The sequence below is a fragment of the Schistocerca gregaria genome, chromosome 4, assembly GCF_023897955.1.
Source record: "Schistocerca gregaria isolate iqSchGreg1 chromosome 4, iqSchGreg1.2, whole genome shotgun sequence".
NCBI classification, from domain to species: Eukaryota; Metazoa; Arthropoda; class Insecta; order Orthoptera; family Acrididae; genus Schistocerca; species Schistocerca gregaria.
Window position 1 is genome coordinate 202533562 of NC_064923.1, and position 16434 is coordinate 202549995.

The 16434-nt window shown below is 38.8% G+C and overlaps 1 protein-coding gene across 1 annotated transcript in view; it reads right to left on the minus strand.

Moving 5' to 3' along the window:
- Window positions 1-546: 546 nt before the first annotated feature.
- LOC126267523 (trypsin-7-like) overlaps window positions 547-16434 on the minus strand; it is a 265359-nt gene continuing 249471 nt past the window's right edge. The window contains exon 7 of the mRNA XM_049972826.1: window positions 547-771. Within this exon, the coding sequence (XP_049828783.1) occupies window positions 647-771 (125 nt within the window). The 3' untranslated portion in view covers window positions 547-646. The remainder of the gene's footprint in view (window positions 772-16434) is intronic.

Here is a 16434-nt window from a genome sequence, read left to right on the forward strand (position 1 = left end):
TAAGACAGCTGTGGGGTATTTCATAATGTGATTTCCTCAACACACTATTCATGTGTATTGATTACTTGCTGCCAAATTGTATTTTATTGGGAAATCTGTTGGGAAATTAATGAGTTTGTATCACAATAGTGACTGATGGTTGAAAATGACAACTCACTGTTACTGTCACTGAAAACAACATCTGATAGTTCAGAAAATGCTGTTCTAATGGCATGAAGAATTGAATTAGAACAAAAACTGCTGCTGCGATGATTGTGTTAGTTGAGTCGATTCCCATTTCAAAAAAGTGTGTGTACATGGTTGTGGGGAGAGGGTTGAGTTACAGTCATGTACATAAGATTATAAAGGCAGTAACATATATATAAAAATGCAAATTGTACATGTTTCACTCTATGACAGTGCAGTTGAAAGACCACAAATCTGTATTTAAGGAGATACTTCTGCTGCATTTCACTGTGTGGTCAGTTATAAAGTCTCATGAACATCAATTTTGTACCTACAAAATCACAAAATGAATAAACAAATACTTAGACGTCACATTTAATATTGTAGGAGATTAATGTGATATTTAATGTAAAATGAAGATGATGAACATCTTCCATTGCCAATCAAGAGAAATGTTGCTTTGCCAATATCTTGAATGGTGTTAATTTCTTGAACAGTAGTAAGCATCTCTTGTATTGCGGCGTATCCAATTCAAGAATTCGGTCACTCTGCTGAACACACCAGGCATGTTTGGTCGTGCACAACCAATACCCCATGATACTACACCTGGAAGAGAACAGAAACAAATAGCAGTTACAACTTATACAATCATATGTCCTCACGTTATAATTATTGACCACAGATATATTTCTTTACTTTTTGAGTAAAACTACCACAATTTGCCTCTAAGTTATTTATAATTCATTTATTTTGCAATATTGCAATTTTGGCTTTTTGGCTATAATCAAATGCAAAAGTGAAGTGAGCCATTAAATAACTGACATGTCATCAACACAATATTAAAACACATATGTGGTCATATAAACCAGTTGTCACCTTATAAGATCTGAGTGTGAATTATAAACAGTTACTATAGCACAGCAGTCACACTTTTAACATACTGTGCTGTGCTAATGATGCCAGTACAGTATGTCAGTGTATTAGCTGTCATTTTAGATTAGATTTGAATTTAAAATAAAAAAGTTTTATTTATTTATACGGTAATAAACATGTAAACGAACTACTACAATACTTATTTACAATGAACACATTAGTGCATTGAAATGGTGCAGAAGTTAAGATTGTACTTATACACACACACACACACACACACACACACACACACTTATTTGCAATAAACACTTTACTGATGGATGGATATGTGTGTGTGTGTGTGTGTGTGTGTGTGTGTGTGTGTGTGTGCGCGCGCGAGTATATGCCTATCCTTTTTTCCCCCTAAGGTAAGTCTTTCCGCTCCCGGGATTGGAATGACTCCTTACCCTCTCCCTTAAAAGCCACATCCTTTCATCTTTCCTTTTCCTTCCCTCTTTCCTGACGAAGCAGCCGCCGGTTGCGTAAGCTCGAAATTTTGTGTGTGTGTGTTTGTGTGTTATTTTATTGTGCCTCTCTACCAGCGCTTTCCCGCTTGGTAAGTCTTGGAATCTTTGTTTTTAATATATTTTTCCCATGTGGAAGTTTCTTTCTATTATATATATGTCTGTGTATGTGCAGATGGATATGTGCGTGTGTGCGAGTGTACACCTGTCCTTTTTTCCCCCTAAGGTAAGTCTTTCCGCACCCGGGATTGGAATGACTCCTTACCCTCTCCCTTAAAACCCACATCCTTTCGTCTTTCCCTCTCCTTTGCTCTTTCCTGAAGAAGCAACCGTCGGTTGCGAAAGCTAGAAATTCTGTGTGTGTGTTTGTGTGTTTTATTTACTGTGCCTGTCTACCGGCGCTTTCCCACTTGGTAAGTCTTGGAATCTTTGTTTTTAAGATATAAAAACAAAGATTCCAAGATTTTTATCTTGAAAACAAAGATTCCAAGACTTATCAAGCGGGAAAGCGCCGGTAGATAGGCGCAATGAATAAAACACACACACAGAATTTGAGCTTTCACAACCGGCGGCGTTTTTGTCAGGAAAGAGGAAAGGAAAAGGAAAGATGAAAGGATGTGTCTGTGTATGTATGGATGGATATGTGTGTGTGTGTGTGTGTGTGTGTGTGTGTGTGTGTGTGTGTGTGTGCGCGCGAGTATATACCTATCCTTTTTTCCCCCTAAGGTAAGTCTTTCCGCTCCCGGGATTGGAATGACTCCTTACCCTCTCCCTTAAAACCCACATCCTTTCATCTTTCCTTTTCCTTCCCTTTTTCCTGACGAAGCAGCCACCGGTTGCGAAAGCTCAAATTCTGTGTGTGTGTTTTATTCATTTTGCCTATCTACCGGCGCTTTCCCGCTTGGTAAGTCTTGGAATCTTTGTTTTTAAGATATTTTTCCCATGTGGAATACACTAACCAACAAATTTAGAAATTTCCAAATTACAAACAAAATACGGAGATATCAACAGAGTACCATACTTCAAATATCTTGGAGAAATTATCTCGGAAAAATTTGCACAACAAGAAAGAATACAAAAAGCTTGTAAAGGTTTAGGATTAGTGCAAAACCTCTATAATAAATAATGTTTATCTTTAAATGCAAAAATTAGGCATTACAATACAGTCATTAAACCATCAATGTTATATGCCAGCGAAACCTTGACACTAAACAGGAAAAGTGATCTAGAAGATCTAAAGAAAGAAGAAAGAAAAATAATTAGAAAAATTTTGGGACCAAGATGGACCGAGAATGGATATAGATTACAGAAAACATCAAAAATTGAAGAATATTCTAACATAGAGATAGACATGAGGAAAAGACGCCTTAAATTCTATGGCCACATAATGAGACTTCCTGAACACAGATTAATAAAAAGAATTGTAAAATACGTAGATTCTCTTGTTAATGGAGGAGAATGGATCCAAAAAGTTAAAAAAGATTTGGAATTAGCAAAAATTACTAAAGAAGAAATAGCTGCAAGGAACAATTTTAGAATAAAAGTTGAAAAGTGGGAGGTTAAACCAGAGACAAAAGCACCGAGAACTGGAACAAAATGGAGCGAAGAAAGAAGAACTAAATTTTCGCAAGCAATGAAAAACTGGTGGGTAAATAAAAAAAACCAGAAGACCAAGAAGAACGGAAACTGAACCAGCTTTACTTAGCGTCTTCCACATGGGAGCTTTACGACTAATAATAATAATAATATATATATATATACAGGGTGTTTCAAAAATGACCGGTGTATTTGAAACGGCAATAAAAACTAAATGAGCAGCGATGGAAATACACCGTTTGTAGCAATATGCTTGGGACAACAGTACATTTTCAGGCGGACAAACTTTCGAAATTACAGTAGCTACAATTTTCAACAACAGATGGCGCTGCAAGTGATGTGAAAGATATAGAAGACAACGCAGTCTGTGGGTGCGCCATTCTGTACATCGTCTTTCTGCTATAAGCGTGTGCTGTTCACAACGTGCAAGTGTGCTGTGGACAACATGGTTTATTCCTTAGAACAGAGGATTTTTCTGGTGTTGGAATTCCACCGGCTAGAACACAGTGTTGTTGCAACAAGACGAAGTTTTCAACGGAGGTTTAATGTAACCAAAGGACTGAAAAGCGATACAATAAAGGATCTGTTTGAAAAATTTCAACGGACTGGGAACGTGACATGAACATGCTGGAAAGGTAGAGTGACCGCGTATGGCAACCACAGAGGGCAATGCGCAGCTAGTGCAGCAGGTGATCCAACAGCGGCCTGGGTTTCCGTTCGCCGTGTTCCAGCTGCAGTCCAAATGACGCCAACGTCCACGTATCGTCTCATGTGCCAGAGTTTACATCTCTATCCATACAAAATTCAAACGCGGCAACCCCTCAGCGTCGCTACCATTGCTGCACGAGAGACATTCACTAACGATATAGTGCACAGGATTGATGACGGTGATATGCATGTGGGCAGCATTTGGTTTACTGACAAAGCTTATTTTTACCTGAACGGCTTCGTCAATAAACAGAACTGGCACATATGGGGAACCAAAGAGCCCCATGTTGCAGTCCCATCGTCCCTGCATCCTCAAAAAGTACTGGTCTGGGCCGCCATTTCTTCCAAAGGAATCATTGGCCCATTTTTTACATCCGAAACGATTACTGCATCACGCTATCTGGATATTCTTTGTGAATTTGTGGCGGTACTAACTGCCTTAGACGACACTGCGAACACCTCGTGGTTTATGCAAAATGGTGCCCGGCCACATCGCAGGGCTGACATCTTTAATTTCCTGAATGAATATTTCATTGATCGTGTGATTGCTTTGGGCTATCCGAAACATACAGGAGGCGGCGTGGATTGGCCTCCCTATTCACCAGACATGAATACCTATGACTTCTTTCTGTGGGGACACTTGAAAGACCAGGTGTACCGCCAGAATCCAGAAACAATTGAACAGCTGAAGCAGTACATCTCATCTGCATGTGAAGCCATTCCACCAGACACGTTGTCAAAGGTTTCGGGTAATTTCATTCAGAGACTACGCCATTTTATTGCTACGCATGGTGGATATGTGGAAAATATCGTACTATAGAGTTTCCCAGACCACAGCGCCATCTGTTGTTGACAATTGTAACTACTGTAATTTCGAAAGTTTGTCTGCCTGAAAATGTACTGTTGTCCCAAGCATATTGCAACAAACGGTGTATTTCTATTGCTGCTCGTTTAGTTTGTATTGCCGTTTCAAATATACCGGTCATTTTTGAAACTTCCACATGGGAAAAGTATATTAAAAACAAAGATTCCAAGACTTACCAAGCGGGAAAGCGCCGGCAGACAGGCACAAGAACAAAACACACAAACACACACACAGAATTACTAGCTTTCGCAACCGATGGTTGCTTCTTCAGGAAGGAGAGGGAAAGACGAAAGGATGTGGGTTTTAAGGGATGTGTCTGTGTATGTGCGGATGGATATGTGTGCGTGTGTGTGTGTGCGCGAGTGTACACCTTTCCTTTTTGTCCCCCTAAGGGAAGTCTTTCCGCTCCCGGGATTGGAATGACTCCTTACCCTCTCCCTTAAAACCCACATCCTTTCGTCTTTCCCTCTCCTTCCTGAAGAAGCAACCATAAGTTGCGAAAGCTAGTAATGCTGTGTGTGTGTTTGTGTGTTTTGTTCTTGTGCCTGTCTGCCAGCGTTTTCCCGCTTGGTAAGTCTTGGAACTTTGTTTTTAATATATATATATATATATATATATATATATATATATATATATATATATATATATATATATATTTGCCTTTAAATATGTCTGCTTGTGTCTGTGTATGTGCGGATGGATATGTGTGTATGTGTGTGTGTGTGCGAGTGTACACCTGTCCTTTTTTATCCCTAAGGGAAGTCTTTCCGCTCCCGGGATTGGAATGACTCCTTACCCTCTCCCTTAAAACCCACATCCTTTCATTTTTCCCTCTCCTTCCTTCCTTCCTGACGAAGCAACTGCCAGTTGCGAAAGCTCGTAATTCTGTGTGTGTGTTTGTCTGTTTTGTTCATGTGCCTGTCTGCCGGCGCTTTCCCGCTTGGTAAGTCTTGGAATCTTTGTTTTTAATATATTTTTCCCATGTGGAAGTTTCTTTCTGTTATATATATATATATATATATATATATATATATATATATATATATATATATATATATATATATATATATGTTGGGTTCAAATTAATGACGATGTAAATAAAACAGAAAGAAACTTCCACATGGGAAAAATATATTAAAAACAAAGATTCCAAGACATACCAAGCGGGAAAGCGCCGGCAGACAGGCACATGAACAAAACACACAAACACACACACAGAATTAGGAGCTTTCGCAACTGGCAGTTGCTTCGTCAGGAAAGAGGGAAGGAGAGGGAAAAATGAAAGGATGTGGGTTTTAAGGGAGAGGGTAAGGAGTCATTCCAATCCCGGGAGCGGAAAGACTTCCCTTAGGGGAAAAAAAGGACAGGTGTACACTCGCACACACACACACATATCCATGTGTGCTTGTGTCTGTGTATGTGCGGATGGATATGTGTGTGTGTGTGCGAGTGTACACCTGTCCTTTTTTTCCCCTAAGGGAAGTCTTTCCGCTCCCGGGATTGGAATGACTCCTTACCCTCTCCCTTAAAACCCACATCCTTTCATTTTTCCCTCTCCTTCCCTCTTTCCTGACGAAGCAACTGCCAGTTGCGAAAGCTCGTAATTCTGTGTGTTTGTTTGTGTGTTTTGTTCATGTGCCTGTCTGCCGGCGCTTTCCCGCTTGGTAAGTCTTGGAATCTTTGTTTTTAATATATATATATATATATATATATATATATATATATATATATATATAAGGGAGAGGGTAAGGAGTCATTGCAGTCCCGGGAGCGGAAAGCCTTACCTTAGGGGGAACAAAGGACAGGTATACACTCACATACACACACACATATCCATCCGCACATACACAGACACAAGCAGACATTTGTAAATGGGGATTTTATAGGGATGAACCAAGAGATTACGGAGTTTAGGTGGACAGCGGAAAGACACTCTTGGTGGAGTGGGGAGGATTTCATGAAGGATGGATCTCATTTCAGGGCAGGATTTGAGGAAGTCATATCCCTGCTGGAGAGCCACATTCAGAGTCTGATCCAGATCTGGAAAGTATCATGTCATGTCTGATTGTGTCTGTATATGTGCGGATGGATATGTGTGTGTGTGCATGTGTATACCTGTCCCTTCCCCCCTGGAGGTAAGTCTTTTCGCTCCCATGATTGGAATGACTCCTTACCCCTCTCCCTTAAAAACCACATCCTTTCATCTGTCCCTCTTTCCTGACGAAGCAGCCGTGGGTTGCGAAGGCTTGAAATTTATGTGTGTTTGTGTTTGTTTTTATCTCTATCAACATACCAACACTTTCGTTTGGTAAGTTACAGCATCTATGTTTTTAGATATATGGTTCAAATGGCTCTGAGCACTATGTGACTTAACTTCTGTGGTTATCAGTCACCTAGAACTTAGAACTAATTAAACTTAACTAACCTAAGGACATCACACACATTCATGCCCAAGGCAGGATTCGAACCTGCGACCATAGCGATCGCTTGGCTCCAGACTGTAGCGCCTAGAACCGCATGCCCACTCCAGCCGGCAATTTTAGATATATTTTTCTCATGTGGAATGTTTCCCTCTATTATATTCATATCTTTAATTTGAACCCAACAATTAGGTTTGTTATTGTCACTGTTGCATTTCGAAATCTTTTCTGTCATCTTACTTTCTCTTTTTGTTTGTGCAAGTAGTTTCACTTTGTATTCACCTTCTATATATATATATATATATATATATATATATATATATATATATATATATATATATATATATATATATATATATATACTCAATAATACGCAACTTACTTCCAAACCATAACCAAAAATTTTTTTCCACTTTCAACACTACCGCTGCTATAAAATCCACCATTCTCAGTTCAGAAACAGTTCGTTTCACCTATTAAACAACCATTTTGGCTAGTTCTGACAACTTTTGCTATTTTTCCATTTCCATTTTTCCCAAATCACCGATCATTTTTTAGCCACTTCCCACAGGTTTTAACATCATTATTTCTTCTTCAGACAATTGTTAGCCCAATTTTCATAATCTGCCACCACAAAACCACTTCTTTTAATACATTTACATGCAGTTTTTTCGAAATTTTCCCAAATTTCTCCACCCTTTAACATGTTTTGTAGGCAACACAACCACCTGACCTTTGTGCACATCGTTGTTTACCAACCTAAGTTCACAACAGGATCAACATAGCTCAGCTTTAACCAATACTTTTTCAAGATATGTCTGTTTGTGTCTGTATATGTGCAGATGGATATGTGTGTGTATGTGCCAGTGTATACCCCTTCCTTTTTACCCCGAAGTTAAGTCTTTCCGCTCCCGGGATTGGAATGACTCCTTACCCTATACCTTAAAACCCACATCCTTTCGTCTTTCTCTCTCCTTCCCTCTTTCCTGATGAAGCAGCCGTGGGTTGCGAAAGCTTGAAATTTATGTGTGTGTTTGTGTTTGTTTTTGTCTCTATCAACATACCAACACTTTCGTTTGGTAAGTTACAGCATCTTTGTTTCTAGATATATTTTCCCCACATGGAATGTTTCCCTAAAAATCAGTTGGTTCTACTGAGAAATTCATCAATGGAGTAGAAGGAGTTGGCTACCAAGAAACCCTTTAGGCTTTTCTTAAACTGAATTTCATTGGTTGTTAAGCTTTACATGGCTGCTGGTAAGGTATTGAAAATGTGTGTTCCTGAATAATGTACAAGAGTAAGTGACTTTAAATCCTTGTGAACATTATTCTTATTTCTAGTACTGATTCCATTAACTGAGCTGTTGGTTTGAAAAAGTGATATATTTTTAATGACAAATTTCATTAAGTAATAAATATATTGGGAAGCACTAGTTAGTATCGCTTGTTCCCTAAAAAGGCTTCTGCAGGATGTTCTTGAGTTCACACCACATATAACTCTTACTGCACATTTTTGTGCCTGGAAAACTTTAGCTTGGCTTGATGAATTACCCCAAAAAATAACCCCATATGACATTATGGAATGAAAGTAAGCATAGTATGCCAGCTTTTTCATTTTTATATCCCCTATGTATGAAACATTCGCATTGCAAATAGAGATTTTTTAAGACACTTCAGCAGTTCTGTGGTGTGCTCCTCCCAGTTGTATATATTATCAAGCTGTAATCCCAAGCATTTAACACTGTCCACTTCTTCCATCTGCTTGTCATCGTATGTTAGGCATGTACTCGTGGGACACCCCTTACAAGTTCTGAACTGCATATAGTGTGTTTTTTCAAAGTTTAATGACAAAGAATTGGTTAGGAACCAGTGATTAATGTCCGCAAATATTTTATTAGCTGACCTTTCTAAGACTACACTTGATTTGCTATTTATTGCAATGTTTGCATCAATGGCAAACAAATCGAACTTGGCATCTGGTAATGTTACTGATGAAAGGTAATTGATATACACAAGAAAAAGTAAGGGCCCTAAGATAGAATCTTGCATGACCCCACATGTTATTAGTTCCCAGTTGGATGATGCCTGATAGCTTAATACATGTCTCTTTCCTAATAACACCCTTTGTTTCCTGCCAGAGATATAAGATTTGAACCATTTTGCAGCATTTCCTGTTACATCATAATATTCTAATTTACTTAAAAGGGTATTGTGATTTACACAGTCAAATGCCTTTGGCAGATCACGAAATATACCAGTTGCTTGCATTTTTTTGTCTAATGAATGAAGCACATTTTCACTGTAAGTATAGATAGCCTTCTCAATATCAGAACCCTTTAGAAATCTGAACAGCAACTTTGACAGCATTTTATTTGAGATAAGATGGTTATAAAGCCAATTATATGCTAATTTTTCTAAAATTTTTGAGATTGCTGGCAAAAATGAAATTGGATGGAAATTTGATGCTGTTTCTTTATCTCCCTTCTTAAACAGTGGCTTAACTTCAGCATCTTTCAACCACTCAGGAAATATTCCACCGATAAACAACTGATTACACAGATAGTGTAAAATGTTACTTAACTCAGAAGCACATTCTTTAATTAACCTTGTTGATATTTTCATCATACCCACTAGATGTTTTTCATTTTAAAGATTTTATGATGGACATTATGTCTGCTGGGGTAGTGAGGGTCAAATTCATATTATGGAAGTTACTTGAAATGTCTGGTCTGAGGTATTCCACAGCAGCACAGTGTGTTAAAGTGTGTCTACTGTGCATAATGTTGAAGGGTGACCATATCTGGGGGAAGGAGGGGTCACAGCTCCCCCTACCCCAGCTCTCAGGGAAAGGAAAAAATGTGTTGTAGCTAGGTGTTGTTCTTTCAGGAAAATGACTTAAAATTCAATATTACACAGGTTTCTAGCAGGGTTGGAACTGTAACTTTTTTATGACTACTTATAAGTTGCCATTCCTCTGCCAAAATATTAAAAGTACTTTGTACCCCCTCCCCCTACAAATTACTGTATGGGCACTCTTGATAATGTCAGTTGTAACAGCTGTTTATAATCACTCAGATTTTATGATGCAGTGACTGATGTATGTGACCACATGTGTTGTAATATGTCATTCAGACTTGACAGATATTTAACGTCTTTTTTCACCTTTGCACTTGTTAATGGATATAAAGCCCCAATCACAATCATGTGAAATAGAGAATGAATAAATAAATAACATTCAGTCAAATGGCGCAATTTCATTCAAAATGTACTATAAAATGAAGTGAGTCCATACAGGTGGTGCAAATCTGATCACTTACTTATTTTTCAACATTTTGATACCTGAGAAAATTCATTTGCTATGCTCACAAAGTAAATGCATCCATACAAAAACTTCTGCAGGCATCAGATACTTCCAGTGCGTAATAAGTGGTGTAATATTTTTATTTGTGTATGAACATCTCAGGTACTAATGTTTCATTTTTTAGTTAATTTTTAATAACTCTTAGACACTATGAATCCATAATTACAAAATTACATTTTTGTTACATGAAATTGATCATGTGAGTATACAAGTAGGTTCTAGGACCAACCTGGAAATCCAACTATGACCCAGAATTTCTTTAAATGCTGTGAAGGCTGTCAAATCCAGAAAAGCAAAGCTTCAGAACAATATTAAATGACAATCTTAGGGACAGATACAAGTAAGAAATAAGTGACAAATCAGAATTATCCAACATTTTGGGGAAAAAATCTGATTGAAGGAATATTGTGTTTTGTGAAATGGGGGTTTCCTTTGAGGAATACTGACGTTCAAAAGATCATACAGTTATCTCTTAATCAAGCAGGGTGGAGTGAAAACGATTTCATGACAGTGAATCTGGTTATGAGTAGTAAATGTCTTCTGAAAAGAAATATGGAAATAACAATCAAAGTAAGTGAAAATATAAAGAAAGCAAGGGCAGCAGTTACTCAAGAAACAGTGAAAGTAATAGTGAAGTGAGATACAAGAGATCCTGAAATGATTGTGGATAGTTCTGTGTCAAGTATCATTGTAATGATAGCAGTAGCTGCAGATGGTATAACCCACCAATGCTACATCTAGTTTATAGGGAAAAAAAACCTCTTACTTCAACTTAAGAAGGTTGAAATCATGCAGGTTATAATAGGAATCAGAGTGGTTGGTTTGACGTAACAACATCTGAATAATGGTTTATTCAGATTGTCTTGCCTTATCTCCAGAACTTACAAAGTGCAAATGTGATTATAGGTTACAATGTCTCAAATCGTCTGCCATTTAACATGATTAAACTGTACCAGGAACATGGCAATGAATTTGTGCTCCCACCACCTAACTCTACTCATTTGAGTCAGCATTTTAATGTGGCCTTTGTTAGATCTCTAAAACTTTCCTGGAGAAATGTGCTAGGTGCCTGGAAAAGAAAGAATAGAGCAGTTGTAGCAAAATACAAATTTCCAAGGTTGTTGAAAGTAGTCTTTGAAAAGATAGCTATCACATATAAATCTAATGTTATATCTGGGTTCAGGAATCTTTCCTTCCTGCCCCGATAGTTATTTCACAAATTTCTTAAGAAACAGGCACACATGACATTCAGTCACTAGAAGGTTTTTTGGACAGCAGTCTTTCAAACTCAATTGAAACACATGCACTAAATAGCTTAGTGTCACTGGCGTGGAATAATATATGTAAAATTCAAATGAAGGAATGATCAAGCAGAAGGATTAAGATGGTCCAGAATTCAACAGAAGTGATTTTACCATAGTGAAATTTCCTGTGAGATGGAGGTTCAGGTTTTTTATTGATAAAATTGATGACATCTCTAATGACATGAAATGACATTTCTGAGCAAGAAAAGAGGTGATGGTAATGTTTACTTTGCCTTTCTGGTAACTAAAGATGCAGCTGAGGTAGAAACAGCCCAATTTATTAAAAAAGTTGTGCCAGGACACCGAAGATGAGGTAAATATATACACACACCAAAAAAAGTTTTGCATCACCTTGGTTCTGAGAGTTCCAGAACCTGTACAGAAAACTGGAATAGAGATTAACATAAACATCATTTCCGCCATTTTCATTGCTAATGAAAACCACACATTGCATGTTGTACCACCATACAGCAAGACCTTCGGAGGTGGTGTTCCAGATTGCTGTACACACCAGTACCTCTGATACCCAGTAGCAAGTCTTCTTGCATTGATGCATGCCTGTATTCATCATGACATGCTATTCACAAGTTCATGAAGGCACTGTTGGTCCAGATTGTCCCACTCCACAATGGCAATTCGGCGTAGGTCACTCAGAGTGGTTGGTGGGTTACATCGTTCATAAACAGCCCTTTTCATTCTAACCCAGGCATGTTTGACAGGGTTCATGTGCGGAGAACATGCTCGCCATTTTAGTTGAGCGATGTCGTTATCCTGAAGGAAGTCATTCACAAGTTGTGCATGATGGGGGCATGAATTGTCATCCATGAAGATGAATGCCTCACCAATATGTTACTGATATGGTTGCACTATTGGTTGGAGGATGGCATTCACGTATCATACAGCCATTACGACACCTTCCATGACCAGTGGTGTATTTTGGCCCCACATAATGCCACCCCAAAACAGCAGGGAATCTCTGCCTTGCTGCACTTGCTGGACAGTGTGCCTAAGATGTTCGGCCTGACGGGGTTGCCTCCAAACATGTCTGTGACGATTGTCTGGTTGAAGGCATATGCAACACTCATTGGTGAAGAAAACATGATGCCAATCCTGGACAGTCCATTTGTCATGTTTTGGATCCATCTGTACTGCTCTTCATGATGTCAGGGTTGCAAAGATGGACCTTGGCAATGGACGTCGGGATTGAAGTTGCACATCGGGAGTGAACTTGCACATCATGCAGCCTATAGCACAAAGTTTGAGTTGTAACATGACATCCTGTGGCTGCACAAAAAGCATTGTCAACATGGTGGTGCTGCTGTCAGGGTCCCTCCAAGCCATAATCCATAGGTAGCAGTCATCCACTGCAGTGGTAGTCCTTGAGCAGCCTAAGTGAGGCATGTAATCAACAGTTCCTGTCTCTCTCTGTATCTCCTCCATGTCTGAACAACATCGCTTTGGTTTACTCAGAGATGCCTGTTAAGAGCCCTTCCTGGTCTAAAGTAACAATGCGGAAGCTATCAAACTGTGGTACTAACTGTCTAGGCATGGTTCAACTACAAACAACATGAGCTTTGTACCTTCGTCCTGTTGGAATGACTGGATAAGATTGGCTGTCAGTCATCCTCTGTCTAATAGGTGCTGCTCATGCATGATTGTTTACATCTTTGGGCAGGTTTAGTGACATCTCTGAACAGTCAAAGGGACTGTGTCTGTGATACGATATCCACAGTCAGCGTCTTATCTTCAGGAGTTCTCAGAAATGGGGTGATGCAAAACTTTTTTTTATGTGTGTATTTTAAGGAAGCTTGACTTTATTTTTCATATAAAACAATTTAGTGATTGGATTTACCGTACCTTGTGAGGTGAAACTGACCAACCATTAAATTAAAATAATAACTGCTGTTATAAATTAAAAATAAAGTAATGCATGAATATAACATCATCAAGGCTGTACAATTAACACTTCAAATATTGTACTGTAATATCACTACAGTGAATGGATGATATTTAAAAAAACTGCTATTTGAATTCAGCCCAGCTTATGGCACATTAGAACTGTGGTTCCCAATAAATGCAAATATCAGATACTAATTTATTGTATTTTTACAACTCATCCATCTCTCACTGAGGATGGAATGTGTTTTAACTATTCACATTTTTTTCCTCAATAATCCAAAAGAGCTGTGTTTGTTGCCTGTTACCATGGTGTCATAAATTAGTTGTTGTTGTTGTCTTCAGTCCTGAGACTGGTTTGATGCAGCTCTCCATGCTACTCTATCCTGTGCAAGCTGCTTCATCTCCCAGTACCTACTGCAACCTACATCCTTCTGAATCTGCTTAGTGTACTCATCTCTCGGTCTCCCTCTACGATTTTTACCCTCCACGCTGCCCTCCAATGCTAAATTTGTGATCCCTTGATGCCTCAAAACATGTCCTACCAACCGATCCTTTCTTCTAGTCAAGTTGTGCCACAAACTTCTCTTCTCCCCAATCCTATTCAATACCTCCTAATTAGCTACGTGATCTATCCACCTTATCTTCAGTATTCTTCTGTAGCACCACATTTCGAAAGCTTCTATTCTCTTCTTGTCCAAACTAGTTATCGTCCATGTTTCACTTCCATACATGGCTACACTCCAAACAAATACTTTCAGAAACGACTTCCTGATACATAAATCTATATTCGATGTTAACAAATTTCTCTTCTTCAGAAACGCTTTCCTTGCCATTGCCAGTCTACATTTTATATCCTCTCTACTTCGACCATCATCAGTTATTTTACTTCCTAAATAGCAAAACTCCTTTACTACTTTAAGTGTCTCATTTCCTAATCTAATTCCCTCAGCATCACCCGATTTAATTTGGCTACATTCCATTATCCTCGTTTTGCTTTTGTTAATGTTCATCTTATATCCTCCTTTCAAGACACTGTCCATTCCGTTCAACTGCTCTTCCAAGTCCTTTGCCGTCTCTGACAGAATTACAATGTCATCGGCGAACCTCAAAGTTTTTACTTCGTCTCCATGAATTTTAATACCTACTCCAAATTTTTCTTTTGTTTCCTTTACTGCTTGCTCAATATACAGATTGAATAACATCGGGGAGAGGCTACAACCCTGTCTCACTCCTTTCCCAACCACTGCTTCCCTTTCATGCCCCTCGACTCTTATTACTGCCATCTGGTTTCTGTACAAATTATAAATAGCCTTTCGCTCCCTGTATTTTACCCCTGCCACCTTTAGAATTTGAAAAAGAGTATTCCAGTCAACATTGTCAAAAGCTTTCTCTAAGTCTACAAATGCTAGAAACGTAGGTTTGCCTTTTCTCAATCTTTCTTCTAAGATAAGTCGTAAGGTCAGTATTGCCTCACGTGTTCCAACATTTCGACGGAATCCAAACTGATCCTCCCCGAGGTCTGCATCTACCAGTTTTTCCATTCGTCTGTAAAGAATTCGCGTTAGTATTTTGCAGCCGTGGCTTATTAAACTGATAGTTCGGTAATTTTCACATCTGTCAGCACCTGCTTTCTTTGGGATTGGAATTACTATATTCTTCTTGAAGTCTGAGGGTATTTCGCCTGTCTCATACATCTTGCTCACCAGCTGGTAGAGTTTTGTCGTGACTGGCTCTCCCAAGGCCGTCAGTAGTTCTAACGGAATGTTGTCTACTCCGGGGGCCTTGTTTCGACTCAGGTCTTTCAGTGCTCTGTCAAACTCTTCACGCAGTATCGTATCTCCCATTTCGTCTTCATCTACATCCTCTTCTATTTCCATAATATTATCCTCAAGTACATCGCCCTTGTATAAGCCTTCTATATACTCCTTCCATCTTTCTGCCTTCCCTTCTTTGCTTAGAACTGGGCTGCCATCTGAGCTCTTGATATTCATACACGTGGTTCTCTTCTCTCCAAAGGTCTCTTTAATTTTCCTGTAGGCAGTATCTATCTTACCCCTAGTGAGATAAGCTTCTACATCCTTACATTTGTCCTCTAGCCATCCCTGTTTAGCCATTTTGCACTTCCTGTCGATCTCATTTTTGAGACGTTTGTATTCCTTTTTGCCTGCTTCATTTACTGCATTTTTATATTTTCTCCTTTCATCAATTAAATTCAATATTTCTTCTGTTACCCAAGGATTTCTAGCAGCCCTCGTCTTTGTACCTACTTTATCCTCTGCTGCCTTCACTACTACATCCCTCAGAGCTACCCATTATTCTTCTACTGTATTTCTTTCCCCTATTCCTGTCAATTGTTCCCTTATGCTCTCTCTGAAACTCTGTACAACCTCTGGTTCTTTCAGTTTATCCAGGTCCCATCTCCTTAATTTCTCACATTTTTGCAGTTTCTTCAGTTTTAATCTACAGGTCATAACCAATAGATTGTGGTCAGAGTCCACATCTGCCCCTGGAAATGTCTTACAACTTAAAACCTGGTTCCTAAATCTCTGTCTTACCATTATATAATCTATCTGATACCTTTTAGTATCTCCAGGGTTCTTCCACGTATACAACCTTCTTTCATGATTCTTAAACCAAGTGTTAGCTATGATTAAGTTGTGCTCTGTGCAAAATTCTACTAGGCGGCTTCCTCTTTCATTTCTTAGCCCCAATCCATATTCACCTACTATGTTTCCTTCTCT